The sequence below is a fragment of the Salmo salar genome, chromosome 07 (genome assembly GCF_965601325.2).
Source record: "Salmo salar chromosome 07, fSalSal1, whole genome shotgun sequence".
NCBI lineage: Eukaryota > Metazoa > Chordata > Actinopteri > Salmoniformes > Salmonidae > Salmo > Salmo salar.
In genome coordinates, this window is record NC_138297.1 from 72,887,010 (window position 1) to 72,913,120 (window position 26,111).

The 26,111-nt window shown below is 48.4% G+C and overlaps 1 protein-coding gene across 1 annotated transcript in view; it reads right to left on the reverse strand.

Moving 5' to 3' along the window:
* Positions 1-3,979: 3,979 nt before the first annotated feature.
* The window catches only part of LOC123743794 (transmembrane protein 178B), a 187,471-nt gene continuing 165,339 nt past the window's right edge, over positions 3,980-26,111 (reverse strand). Inside the window, exons 4-5 of the mRNA XM_082978052.1 lie at positions 23,545-23,682; positions 3,980-4,551 (exon numbers count right to left, since the gene is read on the reverse strand). Coding sequence (XP_082834178.1) covers positions 4,301-4,551; positions 23,545-23,682 — 389 coding nt within the window. The 3' untranslated portion in view covers positions 3,980-4,300. The remainder of the gene's footprint in view (positions 4,552-23,544; positions 23,683-26,111) is intronic.

Genomic DNA, 26,111 nt, shown 5'->3' on the forward strand with positions numbered 1-26,111 from the left:
AACCAGGGTAATATTGTTTCAAAAGATGACAGGACAGAACCAGGGTAATATTGTTTCAAAAGATGACAGGACAGAACCAGGGTAATATTGTTTCAAAAGATGACAGGACAGAACCAGGGTAATATTGTTTCAAAAGATGACAGGACAGAACCAGGGTAATATTGTCCTCCCAAACAGATGACAGGACAGAACTAGGGTAATATTGTCCTCCCAAACAGATGACAGGACAGAACTAGGGTAATATTGTCCTCCCAAACCAATGACAGGACAGAACCAGGGTAATATTGTCCTCCCAAACAGATGACAGGACAGAACTAGGGTAATATTGTCCTCCCAAACAGATGACAGGACAGAACCAGGGTAATATTGTCCTCCCAAACAGATGACAGGACAGAACCAGGGTAATATTGTCCTCCCAAACAGATGACAGGACAGAACCAGTGTAATATTGTCCTCCCAAACAGATGACAGGACAGAACCAGGGTAATATTATTTAAACAGATGACAGGACAGAACCAGGGTAATATTGTCCTCCCAAACAGATGACAGGACAGAACTAGGGTAATATTATTTAAACAGATGACAGGACAGAACCAGGGTAATATTATTTAAACAGATGACAGGACAGAACTAGGGTAATATTATTTAAACAGATGACAGGACAGAACCAGGGTAATATTATTTAAACAGATGACAGGACAGAACCAGGGTAATATTGTTTAAACAGGAGAGTGCATCTTTCTACTAGTCTCTGTTCATCATTTCTACAACTGTTGTATGTTTTTAATTCTATAGACTGAAAACACACACACACACACACACACACACACACACCACACACACACACACACACACACACACACACACACACACACACACACACACACACACACACACACACACACACAGTTCCTTCATTCAGAATGGGTTTCAGTACAACACACAGTTCCTTCATTCAGAATGGGTTTCAGTACAACACACAGTTCCTTCATTCAGGATGGGTTTCAGTACAATACAAAGAAAAAGGAATTAATGTATAAAATGTTAGATGACAGAGGATAGACAGGGCTTGAAGAAATAGGTATGTGTCTCCACTGGCACCCTATTCCCTGTCCAGTGCACTACTGTTGACTAGAGACCAGAGGGAAAAGGGAGCCGTTTGGGACGATTGGCACCCTATTCCCTATCCAGTGTACAGTCGTGGCGAAAAGTTTTGAGAATGACACAAATATTAATTTTCACAAAGTCTGCTGCCTCAGTTTGTATGATGGCAATTTGCATACACTCCAGAATGTTATGAAGAGTGATCAGATGAATTGCAAATAATTGCAAAGGCTCTCTTTGCCATGCAAATGAACTGAATCCCCCCCAAAAATTCCACTGCATTTCAGCCCTGCCATAAAAGGACCAGCTGACATCTCATTAACACAGGTGTGAGTGTTGACAAGGCTGGAGATCACTCAGTCATGCTGATTGAGTTCGAATAACAGACTGGAAGCTTCAAAAGGAGGGTGGTGCTTGGAATCATTGTTCTTCCTCTGTCAACCATAGTTACCTGCAAGAAAACACGTGCCGTCATCATTGCTTTGCACAAAAAAGGCTTCAGAGGCAAGGATATTGCTGCCAGTAAGATTGCACCTAAATCAACCATTTATCGGATCATCAAGAACTTCAAGGAGAGCGGTTCAATTGTTGTGAAGAAAGTCCAGCGAGCGCCAGGACCGTCTCCTAAAGTTGATTCAGCTGTGGGATCGGGGCACCACCAGTACAGAGCTTGCTCAGGAATGGCAGCAGGCAGGTGTGAATGCATCTGCACGCACAGTGAGGCGAAGACTTTTGGAGGATGGCCTGGTGTCAAGAAGGGCAGCAAAGAAGCCAATTCTCTCCAGGAAAAACATCAGAGACAGACTGATATTCTGCATAAGGTACAGGGATTGGACTGCTGAGGACTGGGGTAAATTCAATTTCTCTGATGAATCCCCTTTCTGATTGTTTGGGGCATCCGGAAAAAAGCTTGTCCGGAGAAGACAAGGTGAGCGCTACCATCAGTCCTGTGTCATGCCAACAGTAGCATGAGACCATTCATGTCTGGGGTTGCTTCTCAGCCAAGGGAGTGGGCTCACTCACAATTTTGCCTAAGAACACAGCCATGAATAAAGAATGGTACCAACACATCCTCCGAAAGCAACTTCTCCCAACCATCCAGGAACAGTTTGGTGACAAACAATGCCATTTCCAGCATAATGGAGCACCTTGCCATAAGGAAAAGTGATAATCAAGTGGCTCGGGGAACAAAACATTGATTTTTGGGTCCATGGCCAGGAAACTCCCCAGACATTAATCACATTGAGAACTTGTGGTCAATCCTCAAGAAGCGGGAGGACAAACAAAAACCCACAAATTCTGACAAACTCCAAGCATTGATTATGCAAGAATGGGCTGCCATCAGTCAGGATGTGGCCCAGAAGTTAATTGACAGCATGCCAGGGCGGATTGCAGAGGTCTTGAAAAAGACTCTTTGCATCAACTTCATGTAATTGTCAATAAAAGCCTTTGACACTTATGAAATGGTTGTAATTATACTTCAGTATTCCATTGTAACATCTGACAAAAATATTTAAAGACACTGAAGCGGTAAACTTTGTGGAAATTAATATTTGTGTCATTCTCTAAAATGTTGGCCACGACTGTACTACTGTTGACTAGAGCCCAGAGGGAATCGGGAGCCATTTGGGATGCAAACTAGGACGCCCTGGTGGGAATGACGATGCTCCAACATGGAATTTCCTGGCTGTAATTTCTCTGGAATGATTATTCTGTAGTTTTGTACAATAGTAGAGATATGGTAGAGAGCCTGTATCGTGTGATGTGCTATCCTTCTCCCACTGCTAGTCCAATGACCCAGAGTAGATCTGAGGAACACACAGCTAGTCCAATGACCCAGAGTAGATCTGAGGAACACACAGCTAGTCCAATGACCCAGAGTGGATCTGAGGAACACACAGCTAGTCCAATGACCCAGAGTGGATCTGAGGAACTCACAGCTAGTCCAATGACCCAGAGTGGATCTGAGGAACACACAGCTAGTCCAATGACCCAGAGTGGATCTGAGGAACACACAGCTAGTCCAATGACCCAGAGTGGATCTGAGGAACACACAGCTAGTCCAATGACCCAGAGTAGATCTGAGGAACACACAGCTAGTCCAATGACCCAGAGTAGATCTGAGGAACACACAGCTAGTCCAATGACCCAGAGTGGATCTGAGGAACACACAGCTAGTCCAATGACCCAGAGTGGATCTGAGGAACACACAGCTAGTCCAATGACCCAGAGTGGATCTGAGGAACACACAGCTAGTCCAATGACCCAGAGTAGATCTGAGGAACACACAGCTAGTCCAATCGGAAGTCTCCAACAAGCTGAGGTGTCTCTTTAGAACAGGATGTGCTGTTTATAATACTCCAACCTTTGACCCCTCTCAGTTAGTGTTGATTAACCCCTTCGACACAGGAGGTTGGTGGCACCTTAATTGGGGAGGACGGGCTCGTGGGAAATGGCTTGAGAGGAAATAGGTGAAATGGTATCAAATACATGGTTTCCGTTCCATTTGCGCCGTTCCAGCCATTCTGATGAGCCGTCCTCCCCTCAGCAGCCTTCACTGCCCCTTAGTAACAATATAGTTTGAGTTCTTCTCCTTGTTGTGGATGGGTTAGAGGCTGGTCACCATGATGAGTTCCTCTGAGGTTCAGACTTAATGTTCCTGCTGAAAAGTGTAATGTCCAATACGTCCCCCCCCCCCGTTGTTATAACTCCCATCCCTTGTTGTCCATCCGTCTGTCATCGTTCATTACCGAAAGGTTCCTCTCGTTCCCCCCCAGTAGAGAAGGCCGTTTCATGGTACATCCATTTCAAGCATCACAACATCCACTCCCCGACTACAAACCCCCCCCAGCACAACTTCAGACCGCTGATTCGATTTTTCTGTCAGTTCGTTGTGTTTTTTTAATCTGTTTTTCAAGAAACCAGATCATGTTTATACACACACACACACTTTAAACATATTTATACACACAGAAACATACTTTAAACAGAGAACAAACAAAACATTGTCTTTAAGTGGCCAGGAAAAGACAGATAGTCGATGAATTAATTAAACGAATGCATGGATTTGTCAACTCATTGTCCCATTTTGTTTGTTAAATTCTCTTTTCTTATGGCTGTCCTGTGTGGTTAAAGGTGTAGTTAGCTATCTATCTAACACTGGACCTCCAGTCCTCTATCCTCCATCCCAGTCCCTCTAGCAGACCGTCCCGTTCTCCTGCCTCGACTTGGGGCAGGTGGATCGAGGGAGGGGCTGGACGGAGGGAGCCAGGGTGCAGAAGAAACCAGCGATGAGAGTGAGCCCCAGACCTCCCCAGGCGCAGAACATGGACCAGCCGTAGCCATGGCCGATGTCGTCTGGCAGGCCGTACAGATAGCGAGGGTAACGGGAGAGCTCAAAGTTGATCCCCGCCACGCAGGTACAGAGAGAGATTATACAGAAGGTGCCTGGGGAGGAAAGAGAGAGAGGAGAGAGAGGGAGAGAGGGAAGGTAGGGGAAAGGGAGAGAGAGGGGGGAGGGGGGAGAGGGTAAGGGTAGCGAGGGAGAGAGAGAGGGGAGGTGTAGAGGGAGAGAGTAGGGGAAGATAAAGGAGAGGGGAGGGGTAGAGAGAGGGGAGATGGGGGGGAGGGAGAGAAGGAGGGAGGGAGAAGGTGGGGATAGGGAGAGAGAGAGGTAGAGACCGAGGGAGGAAGAGAGAGAGAGAAGAGGTGGGGGGAGAGAGAGAGAGAGAGAAGAGGTAGGGACAGAGAGAGAGAGAGAGAGAGAGAGAGACAGTTACACTGATGCAATGAGAACGATGGTGTTCATTTGGTGTTTGAGTGTGAAACCGTTTATCAGTAATATAATACAACATCCAATGCATTGCTATCATCATTATTTTGGAGAACCAATTTCTAACACATTCAGACTGTGAACATTTTGTACAAACAGAAAACTGTCCATTGTACAGCATTAAAATACATTACTTTGGACTTTTTTCATAGGTTCCTCTCTTTTGTGTGTGTAGATTGAGGGTGTAATTCCATCCTGACTCTGTGAGCTGGGTGTGTGACACCTCTGGGCTGTTTAGCTGCGTCCCCAATGGCACCCAACAACCCTGTACAGGACACTATTTCTGACCAGGACCCAATGGCACCCAACAACCCTGTATAGGACACTACCTCTGACCAGGACCCAATGGGTATGTGCAGACTAGCTGGTTGGACATATTCAATCTCTGCCGATCCCAGTCTGCTGTCCCCACTTGCTTCAAGATGCGTCGTCTGTGGATCTATTGTGTGTCGGCTAAGGTAGAGGTGATATGATCCTTGACTAGTCTCTCAAAGCACTGATAACGGAAGTGAGTACTACGGGCGATAGTCATTTACTCACTTCCGTTATCAGTGCTTTGAGAGACTAGTCAAGGATCATATCACCTCTACCTTAGCCGACACACAATAGATCCACAGACGACGCAATTACCATCGCACTTCACCCTGCCATATACCACCTGGACAAGAATGAGAATGCTGTTCATCGACTACAGCTCAGCCTTCAAGACCATAATACCCTCCAAGCTCATTACTAAGCTCTGGGCCCTGGGTCTGAACCCCTCCCTGTGCAACTGGATCCTGGACGTCCTGACGGGCCACTACCCCCAGATGGTGAGAGTAGGCAACAACACCTCCGCCACGCTGATCCACAACACGGGGAGTCCCTCAGGGATGTGTGCTTAGTCCCCTCCTGTACTCCCTGTTCACACATGACTGCACCGGCCATGTACGTCTCCAACTCAATTATTACGTTTTCTGAAGACACAACAGTTATAGGCCTGAATACCAGCAATGACGAGGTGAGAACCCCGGCGGAGTGGTGCCAGAAAAATAACCTCAACGTCAACAAAACGAAGGAGCTGATCGTGGACTACAGGAGACAGCAGAGAGAGCACTCCCCCGTCCACATCTACAGGGCCGCCCCCCGTCCACATCTACAGGGCCGCCCCCCGTCCACATCTACAGGGCCGCCCCCCGTCCACATCTACAGGGCCGCCCCCCATCCACATCTACAGGGCCGCCCCCCGTCCACATCTACAGGGCCGCCCCCGTCCACATCTACAGGGCCGCCCCCCGTCCACATCTACAGGGCCGCCCCCCGTCCACATCTACAGGGCCGCCCCCCGTCCACATCTACAGGGCCGCCCCCGTCCACATCGACAGGGCCGCCCCCCGTCCACATCTACAGGGCCGCCCCCCGTCCACATCTACAGGGCCGCCCCCCGTCCACATCTACAGGGCCGCCCCCCGTCCACATCTACAGGGCCGCCCCCCGTCCACATCTACAGGGCCGCCCCCCGTCCACATCGACAGGGCCGCCCCCCGTCCACATCTACAGGGCCGCCCCCCGTCCACATCTACAGGGCCGCCCCCCGTCCACATCGACAGGGCCGCCCCCCGTCCACATCTACAGGGCCGCCCCCCGTCCACATCTACAGGGCCGCCCCCGTCCACATCGACAGGGGAGGGGGTCAAAAGCTTTGTGTTCCTCGGCGTGCACATCACTGACACCCTGAAATGGTCTCTTCACACTGACAGCACGGTGAAGAAGGAGCAACAGCACCTCTTCAACCTCAGGAGGCAGAAGAAATTTGGCTTGGCCCCCTATGACTATGACCCTCACGGACATCGACAGATGCACCATTGAAAGCATCCTGTCGGGCTGTATCACAGCCTGGTACGGCAACTGCACCATCAACAACCTCAGAGCTTCAGAGGGTGGTGCGGTCAGCCCAACGCATCACTGGGGGCACACTGCCTGCCCTCCAGGATATCTACAGGTGTTACAGGAAGACCAAGAAGATCATCAAGGACCTCAGCCACCCGAGTAACGGCGTGTCCTGAGACATGTCCATCAAAGCTGGGACCGAGAGACTGAAAAACAGGCCATCAGACTGTTAAATAGTCACCACTAGCCGGCCTCCCCCCAGTACCCTGCCCTGAACTATAGTCACTGTTACTAGTCTCCCCCCAGTACCCTGAACTATAGTCACTGTTACTAGTCTCCCCCCAGTACCCTGAACTATAGTCACTGTTACTAGTCTCCCCCAGTACCCTGAACTATAGTCACTGTTACCAGTCTCCCCCAGTACCCTGAACTATAGTCACTGTTACTAGTCTCCCCCAGTACCCTGCCCTGAACTATAGTCACTGTTATTAGTCTCCCCCAGTACCCTGAACTATAGTCACTGTTACTAGTCTCCCCCCAGTACCCCGAACTATAGTCACTGTTACTAGTCTCCCCCCAGTACCCTGAACTATAGTCACTGTTACTAGTCTCTCCCCAGTACCCTGAACTATAGTCACTGTTACTAGTCTCCCCCCAGTACCCTGAACTATAGTCACTGTTACTAGTCTCCCCCAGTACCCTGCCCTGAACTATAGTCACTGTTACTAGTCTCCCCCCAGTACCCTGAACTATAGTCACTGTTACTAGTCTCCCCCAGTACCCTGAACTATAGTCACTGTTACTAGTCTCCCCCCAGTACCCTGAACTATAGTCACTGTTACTAGTCTCCCTCAGTACCCTGAACTATAGTCACTGTAACTAGCCTCCCCCAGTACCCTGAACTATAGTCACTGTTACTAGTCTCCCCCCAGTACCCTGAACTATAGTCACTGTTACTAGTCTCCCCCCAGTACCCTGAACTATAGTCACTGTTACTAGTCTCTCCCCAGTACCCTGAACTATAGTCACTGTTACTAGTCTCCCCCCAGTACCCTGAACTATAGTCACTGTTACTAGTCTCCCCCAGTACCCTGCCCTGAACTATAGTCACTGTTACTAGTCTCCCCCCAGTACCCTGAACTATAGTCACTGTTACTAGTCTCCCCCCAGTACCCTGAACTATAGTCATTGTAACTAGCCTCCCCCAGTACTCTGCCCTGAACTATAGTCACTGTTACTAGTCTCCCCCAGTACCCTTCCCTGAACTATAGTCACTGTTACTAGTCTCCCCCAGTACCCTGAACTATAGTCACTGTTACTAGTCTCCCCCCAGTACCCTGAACTATAGTCACTGTTACTCGTCTCCCCCCAGTACCCTGCCCTGAACTATAGTCACTGTTACTAGTCTCCCCCCAGTACCCTGAACTATAGTCACTGTTACTAGTCTCCCCCCAGTACCCTGAACTATAGTCACTGTTACTAGTCTCCCCCCAGTACCCTGAACTATAGTCACTGTTACTAGTCTCCCCCAGTACCCTGAACTATAGTCACTGTTACTAGTCTCCCCCCAGTACCCTGCCCTGAACTATAGTCACTGTTACTAGTCTCCCCCCAGTACCCTGAACTATAGTCACTGTTACTAGTCTCCCCCAAAACCCTGAACTATAGTCACTGTTACTAGTCTCCCCCCAGTACCCTGAACTATAGTCACTGTTACCAGTCTCCCCCAGTACCCTGAACTATAGTCACTGTTACTAGTCTCCCCCAGTACCCTGCCCTGAACTATAGTCACTGTTACTAGTCTCCCCCAGTACCCTGAACTATAGTCACTGTTACTAGTCTCCCCCCAGTACCCTGAACTATAGTCACTGTTACTAGTCTCCCCCCAGTACCCTGAACTATAGTCACTGTTACAAGTCTCCCCCAGTACCCTGAACTATAGTCACTGTTACTAGTCTCCCCGCAGTACCCTGAACTATAGTCACTGTTACTAGTCTCCCCCCAGTACCCTGAACTATAGTCACTGTTACTAGTCTCCCCCAGTACCCTGAACTATAGTCACTGTTACTAGTCTCCCCCAGTACCCTGAACTATAGTCACTGTTACTAGTCTCCCCCAGTACCCTGAACTATAGTCACTGTTACTAGTCTCCCCCCAGTACCCTGAACTATAGTCACTGTTACTAGTCTCCCCCAGTACCCTGAACTGTAGTCACTGTTACTAGTCTCCCCCCAGTACCCTGCACTATAGTCACTGTTACTAGTCTCCCCCAGTACCCTGCCCTGAACTATAGTCACTGTTACTAGTCTCCCCCAGTACCCTGCCCTGAACTATAGTCACTGTTACTAGTCTCCCCCAGTACCCTGAACTATAGTCACTGTTACTAGTCTCCCCCAGTACCCTGAACTATAGTCACTGTTACTAGTCTCCCCCAGTACCCTGAACTATAGTCACTGTTACTAGTCTCCCCCCAGTACTCTGAACTGTAGTCACTGTTACTAGTCTCCCCCCAGTACCCTGCCCTGAACTATAGTCACTGTTACTAGTCTCCCCCCAGTACCCTGAATTATAGTCACTGTTACTAGTCTCCCCCCAGTACCCTGAACTATAGTCACTGTTACTAGTCTCCCCCCAGTACCCTGAACTATAGTCACTGTTACTAGTCTCCCCCCAGTACCCTGCCCTGAACTATAGTCACTGTTACTAGTCTCCCCCCAGTACAATGCCCTGAACTATAGTCACTGTTACTAGTCTCCCCCAGTACCCTGAACTATAGTCACTGTTACTAGTCTCCCCCCAGTACCCTGCCCTGAACTATAGTCACTGTTACTAGTCTCCCCCAGTACCCTGAACTATAGTCACTGTTACCAGTCTCCCCCAGTACCCTGAACTATAGTCACTGTTACTAGTCTCCCCCAGTACCCTGCCCTGATCTAAAGTCACTGTTACTAGTCTCCCCCAGTACCCTGAACTATAGTCACTGCTACTAGTCTCCCCCCAGTACCCTGAACTGTAGTCACTGTTACTAGTCTCCCCCCAGTACCCTGAACTATAGTCACTGTTACTAGTCTCCCCCCAGTACCCTGAACTATAGTCACTGTTACTAGTCTCCCCCCAGTACCCTGAACTATAGTCACTGTTACTAGTCTCCCCCCAGTACCCTGCCCTGAACTATTGTCACTGTTACTAGTCTCCCCCCAGTACCATGAACTATAGTAACTGTTACTAGTCTCCCCCCAGTACCCTGAACTATAGTCACTGTTACTAGTCTCCCCCAGTAACCTGAACTATAGTCACTGTTACTAGCCTCCCCCCAGAACCCTGAACTATAGTCACTGTTACTAGTCTCCCCCCAGTACCCTGAACTATAGTCACTGTTACTAGTCTCCCCCAGTACCCTGAACTATAGTCACTGTTACTAGTCTCCCCCCAGTACCCTGAACTATAGTCACTGTTACCAGTCTCCCCCAGTACCCTGAACTATAGTCACTGTTACTAGCCTCCCCCAGTACCCTGCCCTGAACTATAGTCACTGTTGCTAGTCTCCCCCAGTACCCTGCCCTGAACTATAGTCACTGTTACTAGTCTCCCCCAGTACCCTGAACTATAGTCACTGTTACTAGTCTCCCCCCAGTACCCTGAACTTTAGTCACTGTTTCTAGTCTCCCCCAGTACCCTGCCCTGCACTATAGTCACTGTTACTAGTCTCCCCCAGTACCCTGAACTATAGTCACTGTTACTAGTCTACCCCCAGTACCCTGAACTATAGTCACTCTTACTAGTCTCCCCCAGTCCCCTTCCCTGAACTATAGTCACTGTTACTAGTCTCCCCCAGTACCCTGAACTATAGTCACTGTTACTAGTCTCCCCCAGTACCCTGAACTATAGTCACTGTTACCAGTCTCCCCCAGTACCCTGAACTATAGTCACTGTTACTAGTCTCCCCCAGTACCCTGCCCTGATCTAAAGTCACTGTTACTAGTCTCCCCCCAGTACCCTGAACTATAGTCACTGTTACTAGTCTCCCCCAGTACCCTGAACTATAGTCACTGTTACTAGTCTCCCCCAGTACCCTGAACTATAGTCACTGTTACTAGTCTCCCCCCAGTACCCTGAACTATAGTCACTGTTACTAGTCTCCCCCAGTACCCTGAACTGTAGTCACTGTTACTAGTCTCCCCCCAGTACCCTGCACTATAGTCACTGTTACTAGTCTCCCCCAGTACCCTGCCCTGAACTATAGTCACTGTTACTAGTCTCCCCCAGTACCCTGCCCTGAACTATAGTCACTGTTACTAGTCTCCCCCAGTACCCTGAACTATAGTCACTGTTACTAGTCTCCCCCAGTACCCTGAACTATAGTCACTGTTACTAGTCTCCCCCAGTACCCTGAACTATAGTCACTGTTACTAGTCTCCCCCCAGTACTCTGAACTGTAGTCACTGTTACTAGTCTCCCCCCAGTACCCTGCCCTGAACTATAGTCACTGTTACTAGTCTCCCCCCAGTACCCTGAATTATAGTCACTGTTACTAGTCTCCCCCCAGTACCCTGAACTATAGTCACTGTTACTAGTCTCCCCCCAGTACCCTGAACTATAGTCACTGTTACTAGTCTCCCCCCAGTACCCTGCCCTGAACTATAGTCACTGTTACTAGTCTCCCCCCAGTACAATGCCCTGAACTATAGTCACTGTTACTAGTCTCCCCCAGTACCCTGAACTATAGTCACTGTTACTAGTCTCCCCCCAGTACCCTGCCCTGAACTATAGTCACTGTTACTAGTCTCCCCCAGTACCCTGAACTATAGTCACTGTTACCAGTCTCCCCCAGTACCCTGAACTATAGTCACTGTTACTAGTCTCCCCCAGTACCCTGCCCTGATCTAAAGTCACTGTTACTAGTCTCCCCCAGTACCCTGAACTATAGTCACTGCTACTAGTCTCCCCCCAGTACCCTGAACTGTAGTCACTGTTACTAGTCTCCCCCAGTACCCTGCCCTGAACTATAGTCACTGTTACTAGTCTCCCCCCAGTACCCTGAACTATAGTCACTGTTACTAGTCTCCCCCCAGTACCCTGCCCTGAACTATTGTCACTGTTACTAGTCTCCCCCCAGTACCATGAACTATAGTAACTGTTACTAGTCTCCCCCCAGTACCCTGAACTATAGTCACTGTTACTAGTCTCCCCCAGTAACCTGAACTATAGTCACTGTTACTAGCCTCCCCCCAGAACCCTGAACTATAGTCACTGTTACTAGTCTCCCCCCAGTACCCTGAACTATAGTCACTGTTACTAGTCTCCCCCAGTACCCTGAACTATAGTCACTGTTACTAGTCTCCCCCCAGTACCCTGAACTATAGTCACTGTTACCAGTCTCCCCCAGTACCCTGAACTATAGTCACTGTTACTAGCCTCCCCCAGTACCCTGCCCTGAACTATAGTCACTGTTGCTAGTCTCCCCCAGTACCCTGCCCTGAACTATAGTCACTGTTACTAGTCTCCCCCAGTACCCTGAACTATAGTCACTGTTACTAGTCTCCCCCCAGTACCCTGAACTTTAGTCACTGTTTCTAGTCTCCCCCAGTACCCTGCCCTGAACTATAGTCACTGTTACTAGTCTCCCCCAGTACCCTGAACTATAGTCACTGTTACTAGTCTACCCCCAGTACCCTGAACTATAGTCACTCTTACTAGTCTCCCCCAGTCCCCTTCCCTGAACTATAGTCACTGTTACTAGTCTCCCCCAGTACCCTGAACTATAGTCACTGTTACTAGTCTCCCCCAGTACCCTGAACTATAGTCACTGTTACTAGTCTCCCCCAGTACCCTGAACTATAGTCACTGTTACTATTCTCCCCCAGTACCCTGAACTATAGTCACTGTTACTAGTCTCCCCCCAGTACCCTGAACTATAGTCACTGTTACTAGTCTCCCCCCAGTACCCTGAACTATAGTCACTGTTACTAGTCTCCCCCCAGTACCCTGAACTATAGTCACTGTTACTAGTCTCCCCCAGTACCCTGCCTGAACTATAGTCACTGTTACTAGTCTCCCCCAGTACCCTGAACTATAGTCACTGTTACTAGTCTCCCCGTAGTACCCTGCCCTGAACTATAGTCACTGTTACTAGTCTCCCCCAGTACCCTGCCCTGAACTATAGTCACTGTTACTAGTCTCCCCCAGTACCCTGAACTATAGTCACTGTTACTAGTCTCCCCCCAGTACCCTGAACTATAGTCACTGTTACTAGCCTCCCCCAGTACCCTGAACGATAGTCACTGTTACTAGTCTCCCCCAGTACCCTGAAATATAGTCACTGTTACTAGTCTCCACCCAGTACCCTGAACTATAGTCACTGTTACTAGTCTCCCCCAGTACCCTGAACTATAGTCGCTGTTACTAGTCTCCCCCCAGTACCCTGAACTATAGTCACTGTTACTAGTCTCCCCCCAGTACCCTGAACTATAGTCACTGTTACTAGCCTCCCCCAGTACCCTGAACGATAGTCACTGTTACTAGTCTCCCCCAGTACCCTGAAATATAGTCACTGTTACTAGTCTCCCCCAGTACCCTGAACTATAGTCACTGTTACTAGTCTCCCCCAGTACCCTGAACTATAGTCACTGTTACTAGTCTCCCCCCAGTACCCTGAACTATAGTAACTTTTACTAGTCTCCACCCAGTACCCCGAACTATAGTCACTGTTACTAGTCTCCCCCCAGTACCCTGAACTATAGTCACTGTTACTAGTCTCTCCCCAGTACCCTGAACTATAGTCACTGTTACTAGTCTCCCCCCAGTACCCTGAACTATAGTCACTGTTACTAGTCTCCCCCAGTACCCTGCCCTGAACTATAGTCACTGTTACTAGTCTCCCCCCAGTACCCTGAACTATAGTCACTGTTACTAGTCTCCCCCAGTACCCTGAACTATAGTCACTGTTACTAGTCTCCCCCAGTACCCTGAACTATAGTCACTGTTACTAGTCTCCCCCAGTACCCTGAACTATAGTCACTGTTACTAGTCTCCCCCCAGTACCCTGAACTATAGTCACTGTTACTAGTCTCCCCCCAGTACCCTGAACTATAGTCACTGTTACTAGTCTCCCCCCAGTACCCTGAACTATAGTCACTGTTACTAGTCTCTCCCCAGTACCCTGAACTATAGTCACTGTTACTAGTCTCCCCCCAGTACCCTGAACTATAGTCACTGTTACTAGTCTCCCCCAGTACCCTGCCCTGAACTATAGTCACTGTTACTAGTCTCCCCCCAGTACCCTGAACTATAGTCACTGTTACTAGTCTCCCCCCAGTACCCTGAACTATAGTCATTGTAACTAGCCTCCCCCAGTACTCTGCCCTGAACTATAGTCACTGTTACTAGTCTCCCCCAGTACCCTTCCCTGAACTATAGTCACTGTTACTAGTCTCCCCCAGTACCCTGAACTATAGTCACTGTTACTAGTCTCCCCCCAGTACCCTGAACTATAGTCACTGTTACTCGTCTCCCCCCAGTACCCTGAACTATAGTCGCTGTTACTAGTCTCCCCCCAGTACCCTGAACTATAGTCACTGTTACTAGTCTCCCCCCAGTACCCTGAACTATAGTCACTGTTACTAGTCTCCCCCCAGTACCCTGAACTATAGTCACTGTTACTAGTCTCCCCCCAGTACCCTGAACTATAGTCACTGTTACTAGTCTCCCCCAGTACCCTGAACTATAGTCACTGTTACTTGTCTCCCCCAGTACCCTGAACTATAGTCACTGTTACTAGTCTCCCCCCAGTACCCTGCCCTGAACTATAGTCACTGTTACTAGTCTCCCCCCAGTACCCTGAACTATAGTCACTGTTACTAGTCTCCCCCAGTACCCTGAACTATAGTCACTGTTACTAGTCTCCCCCCAGTACCCTGAACTATAGTCACTGTTACCAGTCTCCCCCAGTACCCTGAACTATAGTCACTGTTACTAGTCTCCCCCAGTACCCTGCCCTGAACTATAGTCACTGTTACTAGTCTCCCCCAGTACCCTGAACTATAGTCACTGTTACTAGTCTCCCCCCAGTACCCTGAACTATAGTCACTGTTACTAGTCTCCCCCAGTACCCTGAACTATAGTCACTGTTACTAGTCTCCCCCCAGTACCCTGAACTATAGTCACTGTTACTAGTCTCCCCCAGTACCCTGAACTATAGTCACTGTTACTAGTCTCCCCGCAGTACCCTGAACTATAGTCACTGTTACTAGTCTCCCCCCAGTACCCTGAACTATAGTCACTGTTACTAGTCTCCCCCAGTACCCTGAACTATAGTCACTGTTACTAGTCTCCCCCAGTACCCTGAACTATAGTCACTGTTACTAGTCTCCCCCAGTACCCTGAACTATAGTCACTGTTACTAGTCTCCCCCCAGTACCCTGAACTATAGTCACTGTTACTAGTCTCCCCCCAGTACCCTGAACTATAGTCACTGTTACTAGTCTCCCCCCAGTACCCTGAACTATAGTCACTGTTACTAGTCTCCCCCAGTACCCTGAACTGTAGTCACTGTTACTAGTCTCCCCCCAGTACCCTGAACTATAGTCACTGTTACTAGTCTCCCCCCAGTACCCTGAACTATAGTCACTGTTACTAGTCTCCCCCCAGTACCCTGAACTATAGTCACTGTTACTAGTCTCCCCCCAGTACCCTGAACTATCGTCACTGTTACTAGTCTCCCCCCAGTACCCTGAACTATAGTCACTGTTACTAGTCTCCCCCCAGTACCCTGAACTATCGTCACTGTTACTAGTCTCCCCCCAGTACCCTGAACTATAGTCACTGTTACTAGTCTCCCCCAGTACCCTGAACTATAGTCACTGTTACTAGTCTCCCCCAGTACCCTGAACTATAGTCACTGTTACTAGTCTCCCCCAGTACCCTGAACTATAGTCACTGTTACTAGTCTCCCCCCAGTACCCTGAACTATAGTCACTGTTACTAGTCTCCCCCCAGTACCCTGAACTATAGTCACTGTTACTAGTCTCCCCCCAGTACCCTGAACTATAGTCACTGTTACTAGTCTCCCCCAGTACCCTGAACTGTAGTCACTGTTACTAGTCTCCCCCCAGTACCCTGAACTATAGTCACTGTTACTAGTCTCCCCCCAGTACCCTGAACTATAGTCACTGTTACTAGTCTCCCCCCAGTACCCTGAACTATAGTCACTGTTACTAGTCTCCCCCCAGTACCCTGAACTATCGTCACTGTTACTAGTCTCCCCCCAGTACCCTGAACTATAGTCACTGTTACTAGTCTCCCCCCAGTACCCTGAACTATCGTCACTGTTACTAGTCTCCCCCCAGTACCCTGAACTATAGTCACTGTTACTAGTCTCCCCCAGTACCCTGAACTATAGTCACTGTTACTAGTCTCCCCCAGTACCCTGAACTATAGTCACTGTTACTAGTCTCCCCCCAGTACCCTGAACTATAGTCACTGTTACTAGTCTCCCCCAGTACCCTGAACTATAGTCACTGTTACTAGTCTCCCCCAGTACCCTGCACTATAGTCATTTCTCTGCACTTACGATAACATCAGCAGAACTGTGCAACAATCAATCAACTTGAATTCGACAGGGCCATTTGGGCTGCCGACCAGGCCACAGTAATCTGACCTGCCTTATTCCCTCTGTTTTTCTTCATTTCTAATTTAACCCTCTCTCTCTACCTCTCCCCCACCCTCTCTCTCTCTCTCTCTACCTCTCCCCCACCCTCTCTCTCTCTCCCTCTCTCTCTCTCTACCTCTCCCCCACCCTCTCTCTCTCTCTCTCTCTCTCTCTCTCTCTCTCTCTCCCTCTCTCTCTCTCTCTCTCTCTCTCTCTCTCTCTCTCTCTCACCTCTCTCTCTCTCTCTCTCTCTCTCTCTACCTCTCCCCCACCCTCTCTCACTCTCTCTCTCTCTCTCTACCTCTCCCCCACCCTCTCTCACTCTCTCTCTCTCTCTCTACCTCTCCCCCACCCTCTCTCTCTCTCTCTCTCTCTACCTCTCCCCCACCCTCTCTCTCTCTCTCTCTCTACCTCTCCCCCACCCTCTCTCTCTCTCTCTCTACCTCTCCCCCACCCTCTCTCTCTCTCTCTCTCTCTCTCTCTCTCTCTACCTCTCCCCCACCCTCTCTCTCTCTCTCTCTCTCTCTACCTCTCCCCCACCCTCTCTCTCTCTCTCTCTCTCTCTACCTCTCCCCCACCCTCTCTCTCTCTCTCTCTCTCTCTCTACCTCTCCCCCACCCTCTCTCTCTCTCTCTACCTCTCCCCCACCCTCTCTCTCTCTCTATCTCTCTACCTCTCCCCCCTCTCTCTCTCTCTACCTCTCCCCCACCCTCTCTCTCTCTCTCTCTCTCTCTCTCTCTCTCTACCTCTCCCCCACCCTCTCTCTACCTCTCTCTCTACCTCTCTACCTCTCCCCCACCCTCTCTCTCTCTCTCTCTCTCTCTCTACCTCTCCCCCACCCTCTCTCTCTCTCTCTCTCTCTCTCTCTCTACCTCTCCCCCACCCTCTCTCTCTCTCTCTCTCTCTACCTCTCCCCCACCCTCTCTCTCTCTCTCTCTCTCTCTCTCTACCTCTCCCCCACCCTCTCTCTACCTCTCTCTCTACCTCTCTCTCTCTCTCTCTCTCTCTCTCTACCTCTCCCCCACCCTCTCTCTCTCTCTCTCTCTCTCTCTCTCTCTCTCTCTCTCTCTCTCTCTCTCTCTCTCTCTACCTCTCCCCCACCCTCTCTCTCTCTCTCTCTCTCTCTCTCTCTCTCCCTCCCTCTCTCTACCTTTCTCTCTTTCCCTCTCCCCCCTCTCTCTCTCTCCTTCTGTCATCCATGACATCATTTATTAGTGTGTGATGTTGCCGCCACTGTCTCCCTGTGTGTGTGTGTGTGTGTGTGTGTGTGTGTGTGTGTGTGTGTGTGTGTGTGTGTGTGTGTGTGTGTGTGTGTGTGTGTGGTGTGTGTGTGTGTGTGTGTGTGTGTCATAGAGACTCTGTTATTAATCAGTCACCAGCACTACTAATGAGAGATCCCTCAGCACCTCCACACCGCTCAATCAGTCCTCTATGCAGGTGTTGATGCTATTCTCTTTCACAGTAATCCCCCCCTGAGCTGATGCTATTATCTTTCACAGTAACACCCCCTGAGCTGATGCTATTATCTTTCACAGTAACCCCCCCTGAGCTGATGCTTATCTCTTTCACAGTTACCCCCCCCCCCGAGCTGATGCTATTGTCTTTCACAGTAACCCCCCCTGAGTTGATGCTATTATCCTTCACAGTTACCCCCCTGAACCCCCCCTGAACTGATGGAATTATCTTTCACAGTAACCCCCCCCGAGCTGATGCTATTCTCTTTCACAGTAACCCCCCCGAGCTGATGCTATGCTCTTTCACAGTAACCCCCCCTGAGCTGATGCTGTTATCTTTCACAGTAACCCCCCCTGAGCTGATGCTATTATATTTCACAGTAACCCCCCCGAGCTGATGCTATTATCTTTCACAGTAACCCCCCTGAACTGATGCTATTATCTTTCACAGTAATCCCCCCTGAGCTGATGCTATTATCTTTCACAGTAACCCCCCTGAGCTGATGCTATTATCTTTCACAGTAACCCCCCCCCCCCTGAGCTGATGCTATTATCTTTCACAGTAACCCCCCTGAGCTGATGCTATTATCTTTCACAGTAACCCCCCCTGAGCTGATGCTATTATCTTTCACAGTAACCCCCCCTGAGCTGATGCTATTATCTTTCACAGTAACCCCCTGTGTGTAGTTTGTAGGGCCCTGTCAGTGTGTAGAGTCAGTGTGTAATGAGTCAGTGTATAGAGTCAGTATATATAGAGTCAGTGTGTGGTGAGTCAGTATGTGTAGTGTCGGTATGTGTAGTGTCGGTGTGTGTAGTGTCGGTGTGTGTAGTGTCGGTGTGTGTAGTGTCGGTGTGTGTAGAGTCGGTGTGTGTAGAGTCGGTGTGTGTAGTGTCGGTGTGTGTAGAGTCGGTGTGTGTGGAGTCGGTGTGTGTGGAGTCGGTGTGTGTAGAGTCGGTGTGTGTAGAGTCGGTGTGTGTAGAGTCGGTGTGTGTAGAGTCGGTGTGTGTAGAGTCGGTGTGTGTAGAGTCGGTGTGTGTAGAGTCGGTGTGTGTAGAGTCAGCCTGTGTAGAGTCAGCCTGTGTAGAGTCAGCGTGTGTAGAGTCAGCGTGTGTAGAGTCAGCGTGTGTAGAGTCAGCGTGTGTAGAGTCGGCGTGTGTAGAGTCGGTGTGTATAGAGTCAGTATTTATAGAGTCAGTGTGTGTAGAGTCAGTGTGTGTAGAGTCAGTGTGTGTAGAGTCAGTGTGTGTAGAGTCAGTGTGTATAGAGTCAGTGTGTATAGAGTCAGTGTGTATAGAGTCAGTGTGAATAGAGTCAGTATTTATAGTCAGTATTTATAGAGTCAGTGTGTATAGAGTCAGTGTGAATAGAGTCAGTATTTATAGAGTCAGTGTGTATAGAGTCAGTATTTATAGAGTCAGTGTGTGTAGAGTCAGTATTTATAGAGTCAGTGTGTATAGAGTCAGTGTGTATAGAGTCAGTATTTATAGAGTCTGTATGTATAGAGTCTGTATGTATAGAGTCTGTATGTATAGAGTCAGTGTGTATAGAGTCAGTGTGTGTAGAGTCAGTGTGTGTAGAGTCAGTATTTATAGAGTGAGTGTGTGGTGAGTCAGTGTGTATAGAGTCAGTGTGTATAGAGTCAGTGTGTGTAGAGTCAGTATTTATAGAGTGAGTGTGTGGTGAGTGAGTGTGTGGTGAGTCAGTGTGTATAGAGTCAGTGTGTATAGAGTCAGTGTGTGCGTGTGTAAATAAAAATACAATACAAGGTTCAACTCAGATATTTAGTTTGCCATTTCATTAGCCATTTAGTTAGCCATTTAGTTGGCCATGTAGTTGGCTATTTCATTGGCTATTTCATTAGCCATTTAGTTAGCCATTTAGTTAGCCATTTAGTTAGCTATTTAGTTAGCTATTTAGTTAGCCATTTCGTAGGCTATTTAGTTAGCCATTTCGTAGGCCATTTCGTTAGCTATTTGGTTTGGGGATAGAGCTGTTCAGGAGCCTGTTGGTGTCAGACTTGATGCACTGGTACCACTTGCCGTGCGGAAGCAGAGAGAACAGTCTATGGCTTGGGAGGCTGGAGTCTTTAACGGCGGTGATATTGCCATACCAAGTCAAGATGCTCTCAATGGTACAGCTGTAGAACTTTTTGACGGTTTGAGGGCCCATGCCAAATCTTTTCAACCTCCTGAGGGGGAAGAAAAGGCGCTGTCGGGCTTTCTTCACGATGATTTGGACAGTAAGGAACTTGAACCTCTGGACCTGCTCCAGTGCAGCCCTGTCAATGACGTGCTCGCCCCCATCCACATTGGGGGCTACTTTCTGTAGTCCACGACACTGTGGACTACTTCCTGTAGTTCACCACACTGGGGACTACTTCCTGTAGTCTACCACACTGGGGACTACTTCCTGTAGTTCACCACACTGGGGACTACTTCCTGCAGTCCACCACACTGGGGACTACTTCCTGTAGTCCACCACACTGGGGACTAATTCCTGTAGTCCACCACACTGGGGACTACTTCCTGTAGTCCACGGCACTGTGGACTACTTCCTGTCGTTCACCACACTGGGGTCTACTTCCTGTAGTTCACCACACTGGGGACTACTTCCTGTAGTCCACCACACTGGGGACTACTTCCTGTAGTCCACCACAATGGGGACTACTTCCTGTAGTCCATGACACTGTGGACTACTTCCTGTAGTTCACCACACTGTGGACTACTTCCTGTAGTCCACCACACTGGGGACTACTTCCTGTAGTCCACCACAATGGGGACTACTTCCTGTAGTTCATGACACTGTGGACTACTTCCTGTAGTCCATGACACTGTGGACTACTTCCTGTAGTTCACCACACTGTGGACTACTTCCTGTAGTCCATGACACTGTGGACTACTTCCTGTAGTTCACCACACTGTGGACTACTTCCTGTAGTCCATGACACTGTGGACTACTTCCTGTAGTTCACCACACTGTGGACTACTTCCTGTAGTCCATGACACTGTGGACTACTTCCTGTAGTTCACCACACTGTGGACTACTTCCTGTAGTCCATGACACTGTGGACTACTTCCTGTAGTTCACCACACTGTGGACTACTTCCTGTAGTCCATGACACTGTGGACTACTTCCTGTAGTCCACGATCAGCTCCTTGGTCTTACTGACGTTGAGGGAAAGGTTGTTGTTCCGGCACCACACTGTCAGGTCACAGGTCATCTCATCGTCACCAGTGATCAGGTCTACCACTGTTGTGACGTCAGCAAACTTGATGATGGTGTTGGAGTCATGTGCAGCCACGCAGTCGAGGGTGAACGGGGAGTACAGGACTAAGCACATACCCCTGTGTTGAGGATCAGCGTGGCGGATGTGTTGTTACCTAACCTTACCACCTGGGGGCAGCACCACCAGGAAGTCCAGGATCCAGGATCCAGAGGGAGGTGTTTAGTCCCAGGGTCCCTAAACTAAGTGACGAGCTTAAAGGGGACAATGGTGTTGAACGCTGAGCTGTAGTCTATGAGTTGTAGTCACCTAGCTGTAGTCTATTCTCTTTCACAGTAACGACCTGAGCTGTAGTCTATGAGTTGTAGTCACCTAGCTGTTGATGGTATTATCTTTCACAGTAACGACCTGAGCTGTAGTCTATGAGTTGTAGTCACTAGCTGTAGCCTCTTTCACAGTAACGACCTGAGCTGTAGTCTATGAGTTGTAGTCACCTAGCTGTAGTTATCTTTCACAGTAACGACCTGAGCTGTAGTCTATGAGTTGTAGTCACCTAGCTGTTGATGTATTTCTTTCACAGTAACGACCTGAGCTGTAGTCATGAGTTGTAGTCACCTAGCTGTTGATGCACCTCACAGAACACCTGAGCTGTAGTCCTATGAGTTGTAGTCACCTAGCTGTTGACGGTATTATCTTTCACAGTAACGACCTGAGCTGTAGTCTATGAGTTGTAGTCACCTAGCTGTAGTCTATTCTCTTTCACAGTAACGACCTGAGCTGTAGTCTATGAGTTGTAGTCACCTAGCTGTAGTCTATTCTCTTTCACAGTAACGACCTGAGCTGTAGTCTATGAGTTGTAGTCACCTAGCTGTAGTCTATTCTCTTTCACAGTAACGACCTGAGCTGTAGTCTATGAGTTGTAGTCACCTAGCTGTTGATGGTATTATCTTTCACAGTAACGACCTGAGCTGTAGTCTATGAGTTGTAGTCACCTAGCTGTAGTCTATTATCTTTCACAGTAACGACCTGAGCTGTAGTCTATGAGTTGTAGTCACCTAGCTGTAGTCTATTCTCTTTCACAGTAACGACCTGAGCTGTAGTCTATGAGTTGTAGTCACTTAGCTGTTGATGGTATTATCTTTCACAGTAATGACCTGAGCTGTAGTCTATGAGTTGTAGTCACCTAGCTGTTGATGGTATCCTCTTTCACAGTAACGACCTGAGCTGTAGTCTATGAGTTGTAGTCACCTAGCTGTTGATGGTATCCTCTTTCACAGTAACGACCTGAGCTGTAGTCTATGAGTTGTAGTCACCTAGCTGTAGTCTATTCTCTTTCACAGTAACGACCTGAGCTGTAGTCTATGAGTTGTAGTCACCTAGCTGTTGATGGTATTATCTTTCACAGTAACGACCTGAGCTGTAGTCTATGAGTTGTAGTCACCTAGCTGTTGATGGTATTATCTTTCACAGTAATGACCTGAGCTGTAGTTCTATGAGTTGTAGTCACCTAGCTGTTGATGGTATCCTCTTTCACAGTAACGACCTGAGCTGTAGTCCATGAGTTGTAGTCACCTAGCTGTAGTCTATTCTCTTTCACAGTAACGACCTGAGCTGTAGTCTATGAGTTGTAGTCACCTAGCTGTAGTCTATTCTCTTTCACAGTAACGACCTGAGCTGTAGTCTATGAGTTGTAGTCACCTAGCTGTTGATGGTATTATCTTTCACAGTAACGACCTGAGCTGTAGTCTATGAGTTGTAGTCACCTAGCTGTAGTCTATTCTCTTTCACAGTAACGACCTGAGCTGTAGTCTATGAGTTGTAGTCACCTAGCTGTAGTCTATTCTCTTTCACAGTAACGACCTGAGCTGTAGTCTATGAGTTGTAGTCACCTAGCTGTTGATGGTATTATCTTTCACAGTAACGACCTGAGCTGTGGGTCAATATTGTATCAAAAACCTTTAGTCCTCTAACTGTTGATAAACAATCAGTCTGGAAGTTAAGATGACATCATCTATTCAAGTTTGATGTAACTAGTGAGTATGTATAGTATGTATAAAAACCTTTATTTAACAAGGCAAGTCAGTTAAGAACAAATTCTTATTTTCAATGACGGCCTAGGAACAGTTGGTTAACTGCCTTGTTCAGAGGCAGAACGACAGATTTTTACCTTGTCAGCTCAGGGGATTCAATCTAGCAACCTTTCAGTTACCTGCCACACCGGATTGATTAACAATCCTACGGACCAGTTCACCTGATCACCAGGATTTAGGACCCCAATACAAACTATCTTATGAACGTTATATCTTTATAAAAATGTAAAAGCATCCTTTGTAATTTTTCTTAAAGAAGAAGTGTTTGGTGAATCCCGGGGGGTCTTGACTTGAATGATACACAGTATCTGTGTTGTTCTCTTACCTCCCATGAGGAACAGTAATCCTGCCACGTACTGCATCAGTCCTCTATCCCAGCAGCATCCTAGAACACCTATCACCCAGCCAAACAGAATGATGGCTATGGCCATACCCATGAAGCCTGCTGTCATCCTCCGCAGGTCTGGAGAGACGGGAGAGATACAGGGGAGGGTTAGCATGGTTACAACAATACACACTCTAGTCCACGTTCAGACACACACTGTAGTCCATGTTCAGACACACACTGTAGTCCACGTTCTGACACACACTCTAGTCCACGTTCAGACACACACTGTAGTCCATGTTCAGACACACACTGTAGTCCACGTTCTGACACACACTGTAGTCCACGTTCAGACACACACTGTAGTCCATGTTCTGACACACACACTGTAGTCCATGTTCTGACACACACACTCTAGTCCACGTTCAGACACACACAGAAGGGTTAGGCAACGTTCAGACAGAAATAGCTACTGGAACTGTCTTAACCTCTGACCCTGTCAGGACGCCTGTCATTCAGCTACTGGAACTGTCTTAACCTCTGACCCTGTCAGGACAGCCTGTCATTCAGCTACTGGAACTGTCTTAACCTCTGACCCTGTCAGGAAGCCTGTCATTCAGCTACTGGAACTGTCTTAACCTCTGACCCTGTCAGGACGCCTGTGATTCAGCTACTGAACTGTCTTAACCTCTGACCCTGTCAGGACGCCTGTCATTCAGCTACTGGAACTGTCTTAACCTCTGACCCTTTCAGGAAGCCTGTCATTCAGCTACTGGAACTGTCTTAACCTCTGACCCTGTCAGGAAGCCTGTGATTCAGCTACTGGAACTGTCTTAACCTCTGACCCTGTCAGGACGCCTGTCATTCAGCTACTGGAACTGTCTTAACCTCTGACCCTGTCAGGACGCCTGTGATTCAGCTATTGGAACTGTCCCAACGTAACAGTCGTAACCCCTGACTCTGTGAACAGACTACTGATGACACAGCAGAGATAGAAGATCAACTGTAGCGTCTCTACAGAAGACAAATATAGGAATCTGTAATGTTGCTCAGATCAGTCTCCTGACATTTTGACCTCACTTCCTTATACCGTATGACCTCAGTTTGTCTATACTATTTCTGGAAAACACCTTCAGCATCCACCGAGCTCCCGCTGCTGTGTGTGATGCCGTGTGCATGTTTTTACGGGCTGAGGAAGAATGATGTGGGAAGAGGCACGTAGAACCTTGCCTGGCAAGCACCAACGCCCTCTAGGTAATCTGTCCCACAGTCCCACAGGGCTCATAAATACTCTACCTTTCAACACTCCCATGTCTGCCCTACCTGCCCCAGAGCAGAACAAATGGAGAGAGAGAGAGAGAGAGAGAAGGGGGGGCAGGGAGAGAGACAGAGAGATGGAGAGAGACAGATAGAGATAGAGGTGGGGAGGGAGAGAGACAGAGAGAGAGACAGAGGGAGAGAGAGACAGAGGGAGAGAGACAGAGAGGGGCAGGGAGAGAGAGAGACTGTGAGGTGGCAGAGAGGGGGCAGAAAGAGAGAGGGCAGAGAGAGAGAGCGGGGCAGGGCGAGAGACATACTGTGAGGGGGCAGAGAGGGAGAGAGAGACAGAGAGGGGGCAGGGAGAGGGAGAGAGAGAGAGGGTCAGGGAGAGAGAGACTGTGAGGTGGCAGAGAGGGGGCAGAGAGAGAGAGGGCAGAGAGAGAGGGGCAGAGGGAGAGAGAGAGGGGGCAGAGAGAGAGAGGGCAGAGATTATTGACATTGTATCATCTATTGAAAGTGATTGTACCCTCTATTAACCTACCCTCTATTAAACTACCCTCTATTAACTCCTACTTCCCCAAATTCAAATGAAAAGTTCTACATTCACAGAACAATCAAACAAAGAGAAACTTAGTATTGTTTTGGGGGAAGGTTTGATGTTGTAGTGTTGGCAGCACAGTAGATCCCAGTTTACCACAAGTTACAGTATGATATATATTTTTTTATTTAACCTTTATTTAACTAGGCAAGTCAGTTATGAACAAATTCTTATTTACAATGACGGCCAACCCCGGCCAAACCCGGATGACCCTGGGCCAATTGCGCGCAGCCCTATGGGACTCCCAATCACAGCCGGATGTGATACACCCTGGAATCGAACCAGGGACTGTAGTGATGCCTTAGATCGCTACGCCACTCAGGAGCCTCCAGTAAGGGAGGAAACCACATGTACTATTCTCTCCATGTGTTATCCGTAACAGACTATATAACCAGTCATTTTCCTTGTCGTTTGTTGAATTAGTCTGAACATTGACTATTATTACATTTCTGTACGGGATATTATTTATTTGTTTTTGTTATTATATATATTTTTAATTAGTATAATATCTACTATTGTTGTCAATGAATATGTTTATGCCACCTTACCAGCCCTACTCAAAGGAGACCACTTTACCAGCCCTACTCAAAGGAGATCACTTTACCAGCCCTACTCAAAGGAGATCACTTTACCAGCCCTACTCAAAGGAGACCACTTTACCAGCCCTACTCAAAGGAGATCACTTTACCAGCCCTACTCAAAGGAGACC